Source organism: Sinocyclocheilus grahami, unplaced genomic scaffold (assembly GCF_001515645.1).
Source record: "Sinocyclocheilus grahami isolate Dianchi unplaced genomic scaffold, SAMN03320097.WGS_v1.1 scaffold176.1, whole genome shotgun sequence".
Taxonomy (NCBI): domain Eukaryota; kingdom Metazoa; phylum Chordata; class Actinopteri; order Cypriniformes; family Cyprinidae; genus Sinocyclocheilus; species Sinocyclocheilus grahami.
In genome coordinates, this window is record NW_015505355.1 from 3,842,445 (window position 1) to 3,862,489 (window position 20,045).

The 20,045-nt window shown below is 37.6% G+C and overlaps 2 protein-coding genes across 2 annotated transcripts in view; both read left to right on the forward strand.

Moving 5' to 3' along the window:
• Window positions 1–12,512: 12,512 nt before the first annotated feature.
• On the forward strand, window positions 12,513–13,226 carry LOC107593896 (Y+L amino acid transporter 2-like). Its single transcript, XM_016283774.1, has 2 exons — window positions 12,513–12,655; window positions 12,886–13,226. The coding sequence occupies exons 1-2, from the start codon at window positions 12,607–12,609 to the stop codon at window positions 13,059–13,061; spliced, it is 225 nt and encodes a 74-aa protein (XP_016139260.1). The 5' UTR covers window positions 12,513–12,606; the 3' UTR covers window positions 13,062–13,226.
• A 1,084-nt stretch (window positions 13,227–14,310) lies between these two features.
• The window catches only part of LOC107593864 (Y+L amino acid transporter 2-like), a gene marked incomplete at its 5' end in the record, with an annotated part of 7,678 nt that continues 1,943 nt past the window's right edge, over window positions 14,311–20,045 (forward strand). Inside the window, 5 exons of the mRNA XM_016283744.1 lie at window positions 14,311–14,482; window positions 14,713–14,857; window positions 17,951–18,074; window positions 18,184–18,287; window positions 18,374–18,474. Coding sequence (XP_016139230.1) covers window positions 14,311–14,482; window positions 14,713–14,857; window positions 17,951–18,074; window positions 18,184–18,287; window positions 18,374–18,474 — 646 coding nt within the window. The remainder of the gene's footprint in view (window positions 14,483–14,712; window positions 14,858–17,950; window positions 18,075–18,183; window positions 18,288–18,373; window positions 18,475–20,045) is intronic.

A 20,045-nucleotide genomic window follows, 5' to 3' on the forward strand; every position in this document is an offset into this window, starting at 1 on the left:
TCGTGCGGCAGATGACGGAGGCGTGTCTCAATCAGAGTTTAGACGCTCTGTTGTCCCGTGAGTTGCTGATGCGCGAGGACTATGAACTGGTCGTGAACCAGCCCACGCGTACCGCCAAAGTGCGGAAGCTTCTGGACACTTGCGAGCGGCATAGCGAGGACTTCTGCCGTGTGGTTGTGCGGAAGCTCCAGGACAACAAACAGATGGGCCTGCATCCCTACCCCGACCTCGGCACCACCAGCCCTCCGCCGCCACCTTATACAGCCCCCAGCGCCCCCTTCCTCTCCCACTCCTTCAACAACACACGAAACTTCTGACCTTCTCCCAGCTCCCAATCACTTCTCTTGAACCGGAGCTCCTTGAGTCCTTCTTTCAGTTAAGGATGGTTCCTGTTCACACGCTCTTACATTTGTTTGTGCTGCTTGGCCGATACGTTGTGTGCCTGGACAAGTGCTTTTGCCCCTGTGGTTAAGGTGTTGGTGCCTATGACACACTTTTTATGGTATCAACTTGAACGCATCGTACAAGGCCGACTATGGTGAAATAATCACTTGGCTTGTGTTGACGTAATGCCTAAATCCTTGATTAAAGGGATGCAAATTTAAGCAGTACGGTGGTTTGACATCGTCACGTTTAAACCTTTATTCCAGCCATCAAAAGAATCTGGTTGCTGCTACTTGGAAAATCAGTGAAACGCCTAAGCAATCGATCCTGCACTTTTTTTCATGCCAGCGAACTTGGTAAAATAGAAGACTTGAGGTAAAGTTATAAAGAAATACACACCCTCCTGTAATGCCAAGTAACGTCCATATTACTGCACAGTTACATGTCTGGACTTGATGATAAACTCATGTGAATCTGTGGTTTCGTTCTTCCTTGTTTCCCACAGCGAGGGCTGTTCGTTGTTTCGCTTTGTGTTGAATGTTGTGTTAGGGTTGGTGGACAGATGCAGACCTTAGTCAGGGTAGATGCAGTTAAGGCTTTGATGGGTTGAAAGTTACATTGTATTCATTGGGTTCAGTCAACAAATACATCTTGAGAATTTGACATGATCTTGAACATCACCTTTTGAACAGATGGTATGTTGCATACTGTGTATCGTGGCCCTTTTTCATTTGCATCACTTTAAATAAGAAGTTTGAAATAAAGTCCATTGGCACACCAGTGGTTTGATGGTTTGGCCATGCAGGGATAGTTCACCCAAAAACGGTTCTGTCGTCATCACCCTCATGTCTTTCCAAACCTATATGACTTTCTTTTGAAGAAAGTTTTATCAGTGGGGTCCAATGTCGATTTGTTTTGAACCCCATTGACTTGTACAAAAACAGTCTTCAGAAGAAAGAAACTCATACAAAGACATGAGGGTGAGTAAATGATGACTTGCAGTTTCACTCAAAAATTAACATTATTTACACCGAGTGCCAAAAGGTTAGCTTTGACATGTTTGGATTTTTGTGGTCTTTTGACAAATTTGTCAAATTAATTGTATTTTTGCCCAGCTGGCAGTGACAGATTCAACAAATCGAGCTCTTTGCCTGACTGTTTCTTCCATTGAGCCAATCAGATATCATTCTTTCCTTGCTGACTACTGTAGCATCCTGTTCATAAGCAATATTAGACAACACATTCAACAAAGCCGAATCAATCCAGGCTGAATAGGGCAGCACACTGGAGTCTATAATGATGGACTTCACACAAACTGGCTGAAGCCAACTTTACTTACAAGCCTTTTCTTCTCTTATGTTTTTGTTCTTCTCAAATGGCATGTCAGTCAAGTATGGAAGCCCGTTTCCGCCACTGAATAAAAAAATAAAGGTAATTGCGACTTTTTAATCTGACAATTCTGACTTTTTTTCTTGAAATTGCAAGTTTACATCTTTCAATTCTGACGTTTTCTCTCAGAATTGTGAGAAATAAACTCACAATTGCGAGTTATAAAGTCACAATTGTGAGAACTCGCAATTCAGACTTTTTTCTTTGAATTGCGTGATTTAAACTCGCAATTGCACGTTATAGTCAGAATTGCGCAATTGTGACTATAACACGCGATTGTGAGTTAAGTCAGAATTGTGAGATATAAACTCTCAATTCTGAGAACATATCAGTCTTTTTTCCCCTCAAAATTAGGACTTTATAACTTGCAATTGTGAGTTCATATCTCACAATTCTGAGAAAAAAGTTGCATTTGCGAGAAAAAAAGTCTAAATTTTTAGTTTTTATCTCACAATGCCGACATTATAACTCGCAATTGCGAGTTTATATCTCACAATTCTGAGAAAGAAAGTCAGCATTGCGAGTTTGTATCACACAATCACTAGAAAAAAAGTCAGTATTGTGAGATAAAAAAGTTTATTTTTTATTCAGTGGCGGAAACGGGTTTCCATAGTCAAGAACATTAACTCAATAATAAATAGGATAACCAGTGACCTGCTTATTGAACTGTATGCGGTCCAGAGTTGTTCACACTTCAGCTTAGATAAGTGTCTTGGATAATTGCTTTCTTAGTAAGTATTGTGCCATCTACAGTATGTAGCCTAGTTTGCACTGGTTATCATTGACTCCAGATGTAGCAGCAGATAGAGGACAGTTTACAGCACTTTTAATACATAAAATGGTCTCTAGCATGAAGCAGCTGTATTGAATATACTGATGTTTACATCACATCTGGATAGATTTTAAGAAATGCTACTGGCAAGATGCTTTTATCAAGGAACAATTAGTATTGAGTGCTACTGTTTCTACAACTGTCGCCAGTTTAGACCAGCAATTTTTTGCCATGTTGTTCGAAGTTTTGATTTCCAATGTTAATTATGCTTCCTATGTTTTAAGTTTGAAGTTATTAAGAAACTAAACCAAAGGGAATGCCCAAAGCTAGCACTGTAAATATCAACTCTACTGATCTTTAAAGGGTTAGTTCACCCAAAAATGAAAATTCTGTCATTAATTACTCACCCTCGTGTCGTTCTAAACCCGTAAGACCTCCGTTCATCTTCAGAACACAAATTAAGATATTTTTGATGAATTCGGAGAGCTCTCTGACCCTCCCATAGACAGCAATGCAGTTACCACGATCAAGGTCCAGAAACGTAGCAAGGCGATCGGTAAAATAATCCGTGTAACATCAGGGGTTCAACCGTAATTTTACGAAGCTACGAGAATACTTTTTGTTCGCAAAGAAAAAAAAGAGACTTTATTCAACAATTCGTCTCCTCCCATCTCCACCCTAGCACCATTTTATATCCACTGAACGTAACCGCGTATGCTATTCAGTGTCAACTGCGTCACACGGATACGTTGTTTTCTTTCAAATCAAAGCATAAACAACGTAGAAAACGTATCCGCGTGACGCAGCTGACACCGAATATCATCCGCTGTTTACGTTCAGTCGATACTCTCCAAAATGGCGAATTGTTGAATAAAGTCATTAGTTTTGTTTTCTTTGCGTACAAAAAGTATTCTCGTTGTTTGTAAAATTACGGTTGAACCCCTGATGTCACATGAATTATTTTACCGATCTCCTTGCTACGTCTCTGGACATTGATCGTGGTAATTACATTGCTGTCTATGGGAGGGTCAGAGAGCTCTCAGAATTCATCAAAAATATCTTAATTTGTGTTCTGAAGATGAACGGAGGTCTTGCGGGTTTAGAACGACATGAGGGTGAGTAATTAATGACAGAAATAAAATTTTTGGGTGAACTATCCCTTTAAGCAGAACACAAACTGAAATTCATAATGCTGAATTAAATTTGTGCTGATGATTTGATCTTTTTTTGCTTGACCGATGAGCCAGTCATGTACTTGATTAAATGAAGCATTTGATAAGTGTTTTGCGATTGTTTTCTTTTTTCAGTGTTTTCAGGCATTGAATTCCTGTGCTGGTGGGTTTTGCATGTGTCTGCGCTGTAGACTTCCCGTCTGTGCAAACAGACATTGTTTTAGAGGCCTTGTCGTTACAGAGATGATGTATTTTCCCTAGATTGATTACGTTAGTCCTCTGGAATGCCCTGAAATTGGTTGTTTTATGTTTCCTTCTCTAAATCGGTCATGCTGTAGTTTTGGATTTGATTTCGGTGCGTGTCGGAAACCCGTCTTACTGTTGGTGTTTGATGTTATTGACTTGTTATCAATGCAAGAATCAGATTTTTAGTTAATATTTAATTTTTTTTGAGCAGAAAGGAACAGCCTTTTTATTACAGATTTTTATGTTGACTGTCCAGGGTTTGGGACCATTTACAATATAAAGAGTATTTGTGGTCTGTTATTGTTTTGTATTTATTTATAGAGTTTCTTGGTGATAATTTACATGCATCTTAAGTGGTTTGTAATGTTCTATATATATATATATATATAGTTTTGAAAATATCACTTGCTTCTTAGTGCTGTGCCAATCCGGTGATGCTATGAGGCTGAATGCATCTTTAGATTATTCAGAGGCTGAATATACTTTAGCACTCATCTCAGCAATATATCAGACGAATACTGAAATGCCTAATGGGCTTGTTAGGTCTGGATGCAGAAAATGTTGCATTTTTGTTCATATCGCATTTAAATTCACACAGGCTAGGGATTTAGTTGAAATGACTACTACTGATATCAATGTTCGTTTTTTTGCCTTGAAGCTCTTAGATGTAAGATCTAACTGGCTTGTCATCTAATATAAAATGAAAATAATGTATAGCACATGTAGCAGTGTACAAGTAGCATACATCTGTGCTCTGGTACTTTGTGAGGAACTTCCACAACAATGGTCAACTTTGAAGTGTTATTAAAATGTGTAGAATTTCCTGAATGTGTGGGGTTTCTTGTTTTTGTGTTACCTGAAAGTACATTCTGAACTCTTCAATTCCTGAACTGTTTAGACGATAGTTGGTACTAATCTGGATCAAGCGTGACCTCTCTCAACAATAGTGTGCTTTTGAAATCTGTACTAAAGTACTAAAAATGTACTGTATCTGAAATTTACGATCAACTCTTTCAAAATTGACCTCAATTCTTTCGGTCTCAAAAACAGTATCTTATAAAGCGTCATGAAAATAAGTATAAAATAACAGTACAAGTTTTCTGTAAAAACATCAGAAAATAGTTGAATTAATGTAAATATTGCATTTAAGCACTGAAAATGATCAAAAAGAATAAAAAGGAGTTCAACAAAGCTTTTTTAATTATTTAAAATGCTTTTTAACGAGACCTTGTCCTCTGGTGTGACGTCTTTGTCCTGTGGTGTGACAGTACATGCGTCACACCGGAGGACATTTTCTGTCACACCAAAGGACGTTTCAGCCTTTTTCTGTCAATTAATGACCTTGCTATTCTGAGCTAACCTGTCATTAGCGGAAAGCAAGGCTTCTTCATAGTTTTGTAAACCGGTTTTAAGCAAACGCTCTTTTAAAGTGCCCCTGTTATACCATTTCCAATATTGCCTTTCATGCAGTGTGTAATGTAGCTGTATGTGAATGTAAACGATCTGCAAAGTTGTAAAGCTGAAAGTGCACGATAAATAAAGTTATTGTCTCCCAAAATAAAGAATCGACTGAACAGCTGAACCGAGTCGTTAGTAATTCGAATCCCACTTCCGTGACGGCTACACGTCACGATGTAACACATTTGCATAATGCGTGCCTATGTTCTACGTTGGCCGGCCGTGAACTACTTGACCCCGCCCACAAACACATCATTCTACTGACGACTGCTTCTCTAATCTCGGCGAGTTCAACGCGGGATTCACAAAAGGCTTGCTATTGAAAGATGGATCAGTATCCTGTTTATTTGGACCAGCTGCTCCACTGAATCACAACCTGCAAGTATGATAAATAATAGATGTTTATATTTTCTATAGAGCGTTCAAAATACAGAACTATTGAAATAGGCGTATCGTTTCCGAAACGCGCTGTACGCCGTAGACCAATCACAACACACTAGGCCATCTGACCAATCAGAGCAGAGCAGGCTCACGGAAAGGAGGGGTTTAGAGAGACTGAGTCTTTGAACTGCTTCGAACGAACCGTTCGAGAATCGCTTGAAAATGAGGTGATATTAAATGCATATTTTGAGAAAACGAAAGCGTTTTTTTGAGCTTGCATGCATGTAATCCTATTGTAGGAGACTCCGGAAACAATATTAGGAACCGTAAAAATGGCATAATAGGGGCACTTTAAGAACTCCTATTGATGAGACAAAAGATGTTTGTGAATACAGGCCCTGGTAGATAAATGTTTAACACTATTAGACTTTTCATCGATTTTATCATCTGCCAGGTAAAAATTACTCTTGTGGGCTTGGATTAGGGCTGCACGATTATGACAAAAATCATAATTGTCGATTATTCCCTTGAAATTGTAATTGCGATTATTAATTACGATTATCACAATTTACACTGAATAATGTTTATACCATTGTTTGACGCAACTGCATGCCGTATTTTTATATGAAAATAAACAAGCTGAAAACACTCTTAACTGAAAAACTTTTAGTGTTTCTCTATAGTATTAAGCCTCAAATGTCAACTATACATCGGATTGGTTTCTTCTTTAAATTATAAGAAAAGTACAAATACGAATGGTATTATAATGTTATACTAAAACTAAAACAATTGAAAAACCCTTAAGATAACATGTAGAAAGAAAAAAAACATATCTTATGCGTGCAGAATAACAACAAATGTCAACTATACATCGGATTGGTTTCTTCTTTAAATTATAAGAAAAGTACAAATACGAATGGTATTATAATGTTATACTAAAACTAAAACAATTGAAAAACCCTTAAGATAACATGTAGAAAGAAAAAAAACATATCTTATGCGTGCAGAATAACAAAAGTGGACTTTGAACGATTAATTGCCGATTTGAACGATTACGTAATTGTGGCATCTATAATTGTAATTGCGATTCGAAATTCGATTAATTGTGCAGCCCTAGGTTGGATCATTGAATGAGTATCTCCTCAATAAGCTTCACAAGTTGAGGTGTTATTTATGTGTTGCGCAAACACAGAACGAGTTGCGCAAGTTTAATACTTGAGGTTTAGAGGGTTCAAACAAATACGAATGGTATTATAATGTTATACTAAAACTAAAACAATTGAAAAACCCTTAAGATAACATGTAGAAAGAAAAAAAACATATCTTATGCGTGCAGAATAACAAAAGTGGACTTTGAACGATTAATTGCCGATTTGAACGATTACGTAATTGTGGCATCTATAATTGTAATTGCAATTCGAAATTCGATTAATTGTGCAGCCCTAGGTTGGATCATTGAATGAGTATCTCCTCAATAAGCTTCACAAGTTGAGGTGTTATGTATGTGTGTTGCGCAAACACAGAACGAGTTGTGCAAGTTTAATACTTGAGGTTTAGAGGGTTCATAGCAATAGTGCTGATTGTCTTAGCAAACAGCTCTAATAATGGGGAAACCGCCTGTCTTTAAACTAAATTCTGGTGCCAGAGCTGGAACAGATCAGATAACATAGGCAAGCTTTAGTTCAACAGGGTTTTGCTGAGCTACTTTTGCTATCAATAGGAGGGGACAGGCATTCTCTGTCTCTCTCTCTCAGTACAGGCCTCTTAAAATAGACAGGGCAACTCAAGAAGCCATTTCGCCTCCGGTGGAAAAACACATCAGGGTCTGGGATTGCGACACCCGTTTCAATCTGACAGTCTAGCTTTCTTCATTCTGACCAGGAACACCATCACTCTGGAAACTTGTATAACTCTACTCTCTTCCTCTCCACAATCCAGTTTCATTTTTTCCCACAGCATTCCTTCTGGCATGATTAAAGGTAAAGTACAGTTTGTTTTTGGCACGATATTTAAATATATTAAATAAGACCCCAAACTAGTGGCCCCTACAGTCGCCAAGGGTTAGTAAGGGCATTGCCTGTTTGTGAAATATCTCAATTTGAAGCGATTTCTATTATTAGTGTCATTATTAATTCAAAATGAAATTAACTTCAAGCTGTTTTTGATTGAACTGTTTCCCAAACTCATTAGTGAAACATTAAATACTGGAATATTGGTGACAAAAAATACTTCTAAAGCATTTATTAATCTTAGTTTAATTTAAATTTATGGTAACACTTTAGGGAGCAATTCTCACTAGTAACTAGTTGTTTATTTGCATGCATATTATTAGCATAATGTTTATTAGTACTTATAAAGCACATATCAATGCCTTATTCTGTATGACCCCAGACCTAAACTTAACAACTATCTTACGAAATATTTATAAGCAGCAAATTAGGAGTTTATTGAGGAAAAGTTGTAGTTAATAGTTAATGCATTAACTAAAAATTACAATACTGTCTTATTAATCTTTCATCAACTGCCTCTGAAACAACTTTCCTTTTGAGTTGATTGTGTTGTGTGAGATCCTGTCCCCCTTTCCCCCCCCCAAAGCCATTGTATTACCGGAGACAACTTCTTATTTGTGTCAAATTCAGTGCCTGATTAGAAAAAGACAAAAATGTCATTTTTCATGATTTAGAAAGGGTTTAGTCTTTAAAGGGTTAGTTCACCCAAAAATTAAAATTCTGTCATTAATTACTCACCCTCATGTCGTTCTAAACCCGTAAGACCTTCGTTCATCTTGGGAACACAAATTAAGATATTTTTGATGAATTCTGAGAGCTCTCTGACCCTCCCATAGACAGCAACGTAATTACCACGATCAAGGTCCAGAGACGTAGCAAGGAGATCGGTAAAATAATTCATGTGACATCAGGGGTTCAACCGTAATTTTACGAAGCTACGAGAATACTTTTTGTACGCAAAGAAAACAAAAATAACTACTTTATTCAACAATTCGTCTCCTCCGCGTCACCCTGGTGCCATTTTGGAGAGTATCCACTGAATGTAAACAGCGGATGATATTCGGTGTCAGCTGCGTCACGCGGATGATTTGATTTGAACGAAAACAACGTATCCGTGTGACGCAGCTGACACAGAATTAGATGTTATTTTAGTGATTTTATTTATTTATTCATTATTTAGTGTGTGTGTGTGTGAGTGAAATATTTTTCCACTTCTGCTGTCTTTCACATCACAACACACAAAACCTTTTTTTTTTTTTTACTTCACTAAATTTCACATACAGACACATACAGTATATCCTTTTGTCTGAAATGGCATTCGCAACCACTGTACTTCCCTAATGTAATGTGAAAAAATTGAAATTCGAGTGTGAAAAGTGGCCGTTCCATGCCAGAATTAACCAATATGTTCAGCCAAAAAGGGAAGTTGTTTTAGCCAATCTATTAAATGAAATGAAAGATCGTGAAGACTAACATTTATTTTCGTTTAGAATAATGTGCACTTATGTGCCGTCAAATACTAATAAAGTAGGCCCTTCATTACACAAAAATTATGTTTTTCTTTTCTAATACCTGAGCATAGCATTGCACAGTTATTACTCCTGCTGTAGTGTAGACCTGTTGTTTTGTGGTTCTGTTTGCCACACACTTCCTTTTTCCTACCCCAGATCATCACATGACCCCTAATGAAATGTGCTTTTCATCACGTTTGAATAGTAAAGAACTTCAGGCATCCAACACACGGCACAGTCACCTGCGTGATTAAGCAAGAGAATCTATATGTGTCGAGAAAGATGAGAAACAAACAACCATGATTAACCTGTCTCACCGTAGCGCATATTGAGTACATATTTCTGTTATCTTAACACTTCTGCACTATTTGTTGTGACACCTTGATAACCAATTTAGTTTTCAGTAGCACAAATAATTTTAGTAACACACAAATCATTTTTTCTGTGACTCCGCTGGCTTGACTATTGCAGACACTGGTATTTGGGTGAAAGATCAACAACACGTCCCTTACAAAAAGGTGATGGTACCATGCTACAGCAATGAATTCAGATGCTAATATGAATGATTACCATGTTCATGCATTATTATATTTACATGGTTCTGAAAGGTACGTCAAAGGATACTATGGTATCACTATAACAGGTCCAAAAGACCCATGAACTTTTCTGTTGGTGACTCGTGTTGTCTAAGCCTGAGTGTGTACATTCATTTGTAATGGTTTTTGTTAAAGGCCTATGTAGATTTCTTTTGGTTCATGTAAACAATTTCTTGTTTAGCAGAGTTTGAACAAAGTGAAAGCAGAACAAGGATGAATGTGGCACTTTTCTCCGATTTGCCCAATTTTCGCTTTTGTACACGAGACAGAGGAGGTGTTTTTGTTTCTCTTTCCTTCTCAGCAGCTGTTGCCTTCACACAGTTTCCAGTCAGAGCTAAATGTGTTCTCAGAAGGCAGGGACATGATCCACCAGTGCATGAGGACAGACTGTAACAACACACACAATTCAAGTGCTAGCTGAGATGGGACCTAGCACTTTCCAAGAATAGGGGACAAAAAAATAATAATCTGAAAAAGTTTTTCTTTTTGGCAAATATCAATGCTTATTGCTTAACCTTCAGAAAATGTTGATTCTCATCTTCAGATCAAACAACATATAATATAATGTTTGCAATTTTTTGCTAAAGTGTTGCCACAATTTATTTGTTTTAGTTTTTTAGTTAAAAAAATAAACTAGAAAAATTGAAAAAGTACTAGTACTTTTCTGCCAAGAAATGATCTGTTAATTTGATTTTTATTTTATTTTATTTTATTCAACCCTGAAACACAACACAGTGCAATGTGTAATTAAAATAATGGGTGTACCCCTGTGGGAAAAATCAGGATTGAAATGTTCATGTTAAAAAAAAGTACGTTGGCCCCTATTTTTATGGGCTTTTCTTAAAGTGTAAAATGTAAAAATGGGACCAAGTGTTGTTTGTAGTTACACATAAATTTATATTTCCTATAAATTAAATAAAAAATTATTTGTTTAAAGGGGTCATATGATGTGCTAAAAAGAACATTATTTTGTGTATTTGGTGTAATGAAATGTGTTTATGCGGTTTAAGGTTCAAAAACACATTATTTTCCACATACTGTACATTATTGTTTCTTCTTTATGCCCCGCCTTTCTAAAACATGTCGATTTTTACAAAGCTCATCGGTCTGAAAAGCAAGGTGTGCTCTGATTGGCCAGCTATCCAGTGCGTTGTGATTGGCCGGATACCTCAAGCGTGTGACGGAAATGTTACGTCCCTCACCATACTGTGATGATGCCCTGTCAGGCCGGAGCGACGAGACAAAAACATTAAAACCCATTACAAACGAGGCATTTGTGGCATCCAGTGGGGACGGATTATAATGACATATACAACGTGCCACCTAAACATAAAACAATGTCTGCATTTGTGATCGGAGAAATGACAAACAACAAGCACTACTCTACACTGCCCAAAACTTGCGTTTGAATGGTCAGTGGCAAATTCTTTAAATATAAAAAAATCTACTTACAGTCTGTGAGTCAGAACAGCCGGCATTGTAGTCTACTCTTCTAGGATCAGGAAACAGTCCTCCATAAAATGTGCTGCACACATCTGAATATTTTGGTTGAACTGTTCTGGAACAGTGTTGTAAATATAACTTAACCACTGATTTCTAGTTGTGTCCTCTTTTGGAAGACCAAACAAAGTAGTTTCGCTTTCACAATGAAACACAGCGTCACACACGGCGGGCTAGAGTGAGCGGCGGCCGGTGGATTCGTTGAAGGAGCGGCCGGAGGGCTTGCGGCAATCACATGTGACAACCCCGGGCTGGACTCCGCTTCGTTCACGGTGAAAGCCGATCCGGCGATCCACAGTGTGAAGTTGATGTATTTCCTCAGCGACCAGCACGGATCAGCTCTAGGCATGACGAAGTGGATATCGTCCTCTTTTGGAAGGCCAAACAAAGTAGTTTCGCTTTCACAACGAAACACAGCATCTTCACGACATGGCGGTGGCAACAACAATACTACAGCGAGAATAAAAGTTACGCCTTCTTTCTTTGCTTGAACATTTGGGCGGCATTATGCAAATCTTCCCACATCGTGATGTAGATATGGGGGGGCGTGTTAGAACGAGCCGTTTTAGGTAGGCGTGGTTGGCTCTTAACTTTTATAAAGAATATCTCTTTGAGACTTTAGTCTTTGCAACTTTACAGATCTTCTTTATGCACCAAGAGCTTGTAACACTCCAAAGAGAAAGGAAAAATTTAAATCGCATCATATGACCCCTTTAATATTTTTCTTATAATAACATTAGGAAAATGGTTGAGCTTTGTGTAAATTTGTGTAACATTACTTATTGTCACAATTGTAGAAATCCTTATTTTGTAAAATCCTTCTGCTGTATAAAATATGGGACAAAGCATTACGTTTTTGATACTGATTTCGTAACACAGTAAAGTTTATATAACCTACTGAATAGTTCTCATTTAAAAAAACGTTTATAAAAAAGTATTGGGAAACTATAGTGTACTGTATTCATGGACAGTGCCTGCTGTGGTTTCTGAGAAAATAAGAGCAAAACAAAAAAACAACCTCTTGTGTAATATCTTGTGAGTCATCTTTTGACTAAAATGTTCTGACTTCATACTGTATTTAATGTGTTCCTCCTTATCTCTCTTTCCTCAGGTATTCTGATCTTCATAAACTGTGCTTACGTGAAGTGGGGCACTTTGGTTCAAGATATTTTCACGTACACCAAGATCATGTCTCTGCTCCTCGTCATCACAGTGGGCATCATTAAAATAATTAACGGTAAAAGTAGTTTCTCCAGGATACTGAAGGGGTGGATTTGTTACAGTTAATAAGAGGAATTGAGATGGCATGAGCAAGGAAGTAGCTCTTAATCATTTTCAGGTTTCGCCTACACTTGTTGTTTGAACAGATTAATATCTAATTAACTAGAGATCTCAGGGTGTTTCTCATACTGCTCAGTCTTATAATTTTATCTCTGTGTTTCTCATACTTCCTTGTGTGCACCACAGGAGAAACAAAGAACTTCATTAGTCCATTCGAGGGCTCCTCCACGGAGGCGGGCAGCATTGCCCTGGCTCTTTATTCAGCTCTGTTCTCCTACTCTGGCTGGGACACGCTCAACTTTGTTACTGAGGAGATCCAGAACCCTGAGAGGTGTCAGCATATCCATTTTTCCCCCATTTAACTGGATATTGTCATTTTAATATTGTGTTCTCATTCAGTAATTGTGCATCTGTGTACAAAAATCACATACTCCTGGTGGCCTTAGAAACCAGTCATTTAAGGCAATTATATAACTCTACAAAAGCATATTTTTTTATGAGTAACAATACTCCTAAACACAACTGCATGAAGTCTAGGCCTACATAAAAGAGAGGTAACGTTGTGTGGAAAGCTCTTATATGTACTTTTTTGGGGGGCATGTTTTAATGTACGATATTAGCTGCGGTCCCGCAATTTCAATAATCCAGATTCATTAACACTGAATGAGGGTAATAACAAACTGATGTGCGTACGCACCTGTTATTTGAGGGAGTGGAGGCCGGCGGGCTTGATAATGGTGCGGCCGGAGGGCTTGCGGCAACCGCATGTGACGACCCCGGGTTGGACTCTGCTTCGTCCACTGTGAAAGCCGATCCTGGCGATCCTCAGCGCGAAGTTGATGTATTTCCTCAGCGACCAGCACGGATCAGCTCTAGGCATGACGAAGTGGATATCGTCCTCTTTTGGAAGGCCAAACAAAGTAGTTTCGCTTTCACAACGAAACACAGCATCTTCACGACATGGCGGTGGCAACAACAATACTACAGCGAGAATAAAAGTTACGCCTTCTTTCTTTGCTTGAACATTTGGGCGGCATTATGCAAATCTTCCCACATCGTGATGTAGATATGTGGGGGCGTGTTAGAACGAGCCGTTTTAGGTAGGCGTGGTTGACTCTTAACTTTTATAAAGAATATCTCTTTGAGACTTTAGTCTTTGCAACTTTACAGATCTTCTTTATGCACCAAGAGCTTGTAACACTCCAAAGAGAAAGGAAAAATTTAAATCGCATCATATGACCCCTTTAATATTTTTCTTATAATAACATTAGGAAAATGGTTGAGCTTTGTGTAAATTTGTGTAACATTACTTATTGTCACAATTGTAGAAATCCTTATTTTGTAAAATCCTTCTGCTGTATAAAATATGGGACAAAGCATTACGTTTTTGATACTGATTTCGTAACACAGTAAAGTTTATATAACCTACTGAATAGTTCTCATTTAAAAAAACGTTTATAAAAAAGTATTGGGAAACTATAGTGTACTGTATTCATGGACAGTGCCTGCTGTGGTTTCTGAGAAAATAAGAGCAAAACAAAAAAACAACCTCTTGTGTAATATCTTGTGAGTCATCTTTTGACTAAAATGTTCTGATTCTCACACAGCTGACTTCATACTGTATTTAATGTGTTCCTCCTTATCTCTCTTTCCTCAGGTATTCTGATCTTCATAAACTGTGCTTACGTGAAGTGGGGCACTTTGGTTCAAGATATTTTCACGTACACCAAGATCATGTCTCTGCTCCTCGTCATCACAGTGGGCATCATTAAAATAATTAACGGTAAAAGTAGTTTCTCCAGGATACTGAAGGGGTGGATTTGTTACAGTTAATAAGAGGAATTGAGATGGCATGAGCAAGGAAGTAGCTCTTAATCATTTTCAGGTTTCGCCTACACTTGTTGTTTGAACAGATTAATATCTAATTAACTAGAGATCTCAGGGTGTTTCTCATACTGCTCAGTCTTATAATTTTATCTCTGTGTTTCTCATACTTCCTTGTGTGCACCACAGGAGAAACAAAGAACTTCATTAGTCCATTCGAGGGCTCCTCCACGGAGGCGGGCAGCATTGCCCTGGCTCTTTATTCAGCTCTGTTCTCCTACTCTGGCTGGGACACGCTCAACTTTGTTACTGAGGAGATCCAGAACCCTGAGAGGTGTCAGCATATCCATTTTTCCCCCATTTAACTGGATATTGTCATTTTAATATTGTGTTCTCATTCAGTAATTGTGCATCTGTGTACAAAAATCACATACTCCTGGTGGCCTTAGAAACCAGTCATTTAAGGCAATTATATAACTCTACAAAAGCATATTTTTTTATGAGTAACAATACTCCTAAACACAACTGCATGAAGTCTAGGCCTACATAAAAGAGAGGTAACGTTGTGTGGAAAGCTCTTATATGTACTTTTTTGGGGGGCATGTTTTAATGTACGATATTAGCTGCGGTCCCGCAATTTCAATAATCCAGATTCATTAACACTGAATGAGGGTAATAACAAACTGATGTGCGTACGCACCTGTTATGAATCTGGTGGAGCTTTGTCTTCATAAATAAATATGCAAATTGTACAAAATTAAAAATAAATTTGGCCAACTGTCTCATTTCTAAATTAATCTGCATTTTGAATGAATCGGTTGAGCGAATGATTCAATGACCCATATGTAAAGTCAGTCACTGGCTTACATTCTTAAAAATAAAGGTGCTTAAAAGGTTTTCACTGCAATGCCATAGAATAACCCTTTTTGGTTCCACAAAGAACCATCTCTTTCTTACCTTTTTATAATCTGAAGAACCTTCTTTCGCCACAAGGAACCTTTTGTGAAACGGAAAGGTTTTTTATGGAACCATTTAGACAAAAAGGTTCTTCTATGGCATTGTGAAGCACCTTTATTTTAAGAGTGTAGTTCCTGAGGCCTTTTTGAACAAATAGGTTGAATGCAGTGGCGTAGCAAGCCAGCCCCGGGCCCATATGCAAAAAAATGTGTACAAATATAATACAAACGAATGTCTCATGAAATCGATCAATCAGAGTTTAAAAAAACATCAATAAGTCTACATTTTATTGCTGTTTTATATGTTAAATGTGAATAATTAGGGATGCCACAGACTTTTTTTTGACACTAAAATGCTGCCATAGGCTATTCGTAGCTACTGAATCCAAACACAATTTTGGCAAAGCGGCCCAAAAAAACAAACAAACAAAATAAATAAAAAACAAACAAAAAAGTTAAAAATAGTGAGGGGATAATTTAATTATTTGTTCATATACTAGTGTTTTCTGAGTCAGTGTCACAAAGATGAATTTGACGAACCTGACTCGCCATCTCCTCATTGGACGTGCCTTTAAAGAGAAATGCGTCTTTACGGATTACATAATGAAAGAGTTTTTGTTTTCAATTTGAATTGTTTCATTTTAAAATAGTAATTTAAAGCATTATATAGATATATTTATCATTTCGGTAAGGCAAGTATTCGCTGAGTTTCAGTTCATCATTGTGAGGCACTCCTGCTCAAGACAGAGACGACAGAAAGCGCATCAGAAAGCGTTTGTTTTCCTTATTTTACAAAAGCACAAGGTTTTGTTGATATTGTGAGTGCACCCAAATAAAAGTAGACTTTGCCGTTCTGAATGAGGTATACTCTTACCTTTATGAGCAAAAATGACGGCATATTTTTAAGCTTCCACTGTTAAAAAAAAAAAAGCAAGTTATCGCACTGGCGCCTCCCATCAGTCCCATGTCCTGCAGAGCGCGGTTCAGCTTCCACTCTCCGCATAAACGATTGCATATGCGCCTAACAGTGCACATTTATCTAGGTTAAATGTTTAACTTAATACTGTGAAATGCACAAAGTGTTTTATGTCTATAGATTTTATTTTAGGCAAGTCGTCGTGTTGATTTGAGAAGGCTAAATTGATCAAACATATGCTCAACTCACTGTCTGACACTGGCCGCTCCTTTAAAAAACAAAAACCTGAATTTAACAAACATATTTTTAAATTAACTTAATAAAGAAACGAAAAGCAATATTACCACTTTGCCATTAAAAACCAAAACTGAACTATTTTAATGGCTGCAACAGCAGCTGTGTAATGGGGAAGCGAGAGAGAGAAAAAAAGACACGGGCTCCTGTCGGACTCGGGCTGAGAATTCTGATAAGCTGTCGGGAAATGCAGGGAAATTAAAAGTTCCCCTCAGCTCGGCGGGCCCCCAATCCGCCCGGGCCCATATGCACCTACATACCCAGACACTACGCCACTGGTTGAATTAAAAATTCAGTGACATTGACTTGTCGCCACCGACTGGCAGTGTTAGTTTCATTTTTAAAAATATTAATTTTTTCCCTCATCATATCATTTCGATATTCATATTTTTTTTACTTAAAACATTACTCTCATAACTGCAGTGTAAATGCAATACATCAAACATTCAGTGTAAAATATGTTTAAATAAATACGGGCTCCTGTCGGACTCGGGCTGAGAATTCTGATAAGCTGTCGGACAAGGGAAATTCAGGGAAATTGCAGGGAAATTAAAAGTTCCCCTCAGCTCGGCGGGCCCCCAATCCGCCCGGGCCCATATGCACCTACATACCCAGACACTACGCCACTGGTTGAATTAAAAATTCAGTGACATTGACTTGTCGCCACCAACTGGCAGTGTTAGTTTCATTTTTAAAAATATTTATTTTTTCCCTCATCATTTCATTTCGATATTCATATTTTTTTTACTTAAAACATTACTCTCATAACTGCAGTGTAAATGCATTCATGCTTTCTAAGATACATCAAACATTCTGTGTAAAATATGTTTAAATAAATCACTTCAGATGGACATTTATATGTGAAGTGAAATAAAAAAAAATATACTAAACTATGACTAAAATGTCAGTTTTCATTGACTAAAACTAGACAAATTTTGATAAGATAACATTTAAATCCACAGCCTTTTTGCCAACTAACATTTAAAAATAAAAAATAAGACTAAATTACAAAATAGCGGATTAATTAATAGAAATATTAAAGTCAATTTGTGTTAAAGTTCACACATTATTTGTGGTAGACCATTTTTGTTGCACTGGCTACCACCACAAGTACATTTCAGACCTGGCATGTTTCTCTTTCCACATTTACATTTGCATTTATTAATTTAGCAGACACCATTATCCAGAGCTACATAACAATGAATGCATCATGTTCCTTATTCATACTAAGTATTTAATCGTTCTCCTTAATCGTTCATAGGAACCTTCCCATCGCTATAGCCATCTCCATGCCAATAGTGACAATCATCTACTTGCTGACCAACGTGGCATACTATGCCGTTCTGGACATGCCTTCTTTCATGGGTAGTGATGCAGTGGCTGTAGTAAGGATCTTTATGATAATCAGGCATCTTAATTTTTAGTCTTTATGAATTTATTGTATAAATTAAGCCATCATTTGATTAAAATGTCAGTTTGTGTCCCCATCTGTAGACATTTGGAAATCAGGTGCTGGGCCCCATTAGCTGGATCGTCCCCATCGCTGTGGCCATGTCTTGCTACGGAGGACTCAATGCCTCCATCATTGCCGCCTCCAGGTAAACCTTTCTAGTTCCAGTTAAAACAACAAGGACTCTGAAGTTTTTTGATATGCGTATAGTAATGTTGCATTCTTTCATGTTAGGTTGTTTTTTGTGGGGGCGAGAGAAGGCCACCTTCCCAACAGCTTAAGCCTGATCCACGCTGAGCGCTACACTCCTGTACCTGCACTCCTCTTCAATGCAAGTCTCTTTACTATTTCGACAGTTATCAGTATGTACATTATTTGGACCAGATTATCCATAAAAACATCATACTACAATATAATCAACAAGAAATGGTGTTCACAACCCATTTTGCATTTGTAATATGATGTATTTCTGAGGCGGAAAGGTATGGCAGGTCATTATTCATTGGGAAGTGCTTGCATTAATGTTTTGATTGATGACACTTTGATAATTTTGCAAATCTTTTGTTTCAAACCAACTACCAAGTCATGTAATTTCAGTAAGCAAGGCATTAAATCATAACGGTTTCAAAACGTTACGAAATTTCAATAGTTTGCCGTTAGGGGTGATCTTAGTGAACTCGTGAACCAGTTTGAGTCTGTATGGTTTTTACCTGATCTCAATGATGTTTTACAAATTGTAGACATTTTTAAAGAAACATTTGTATATTAAAAAAGGAAGAGTAGTAGGTAATTGTCTCTTATTGGCTGATTAGCCAAAATCTCCATAAAACACACAAAATAGGCCCTACAAATTAGTACCTACAACTGCTTTGTAAAAGATATTTTATGTATGTTTTTGGGCTGCATTTACAGCAGCAGAATTATTTTGCAAAGCAATTGATTAAGAGTTTTTAAAAGCTCCATCACTAATGATGATGTCATTTTATCATTTTGTTTTTAAATACTTAATTTCACGTAGATAACAAAAATAGTCATCATTTAGTTTTTACACGTTGCTTTCAAGCCTTTTTGTTGCTTTGAGAATTAAACAATCTAGATATCTGGTAACACTTTATTTTGATGGTCCCTTTTGAACATTCTGATTACAGTAAGTAATCTTGCACCTACATGTCTACTAACTCTCCTAACAGACATTCTACTGACTTTAAGTAGTATGCCGCAAGTAGATGCCAACTTATTCTAACCCTAACCCTACCAGTCTAATAATACTCAAATAAGACATGTAGGTGCAATATTACTTATAGGCCCTGTCCCAAATGGAACACTTCATGTGAACTTGAAGTCTTACGTCTTACGGACTTTCAAATGGCCGCCGCGTGTGCGTGTCCGTTAAGTCCACATGACCGTAGGTTGTCCCATTTGTCCCAACACACACACTGTTTTTCGGGCCTGTCTCTTTAAATGCAAATGAGCTGCTGCTCCCCGCCCCCTTTTCCAGAATAGAGCTGGGCCATTACAGCTGGTACCAGCTAAAAACATCTGTTTTGGTTCTGATTATCATGTTTATCGCTCTGAATTCATGCGTTTTAAACCATATGAGTTTAAACTTATGATATACGGTTTTCTGAGCGCACACATCCGAAGCACAGCATGCGAGTACTAAACTAAGTTCTCATTCACACACAAGTTTACGTTAAAAACACACAAGAGTTACAAAAAACAGTCGGTTATGTCTGTGAAGGTAAACAGCTGGGAAATAAACTGCATGTTTATTTTAGATCTGTGTGGCAGCAGCAATATACATAAAATAAATCAATAAATCCACTGCTCTCTTGTCTCCTCTGAGGCTGGGACTCTAAACAGTGTTCTGTGCTCGTCTGTGCAGCCAAAGACAGAACAGTTAGCA

Bases quoted from the DNA above. Each gene is read 5' to 3' on its own strand.
- LOC107593896 (XM_016283774.1), top strand. From the start codon at position 12,607: ATGTCTCTGCTCCTCGTCATCACAGTGGGCATCATTAAAATAATTAAC. The intron at 12,656-12,885 runs GTAAAAGTAGTT...TGTGCACCACAG, and splicing joins CATCATTAAAATAATTAACG to GAGAAACAAAGAACTTCATT.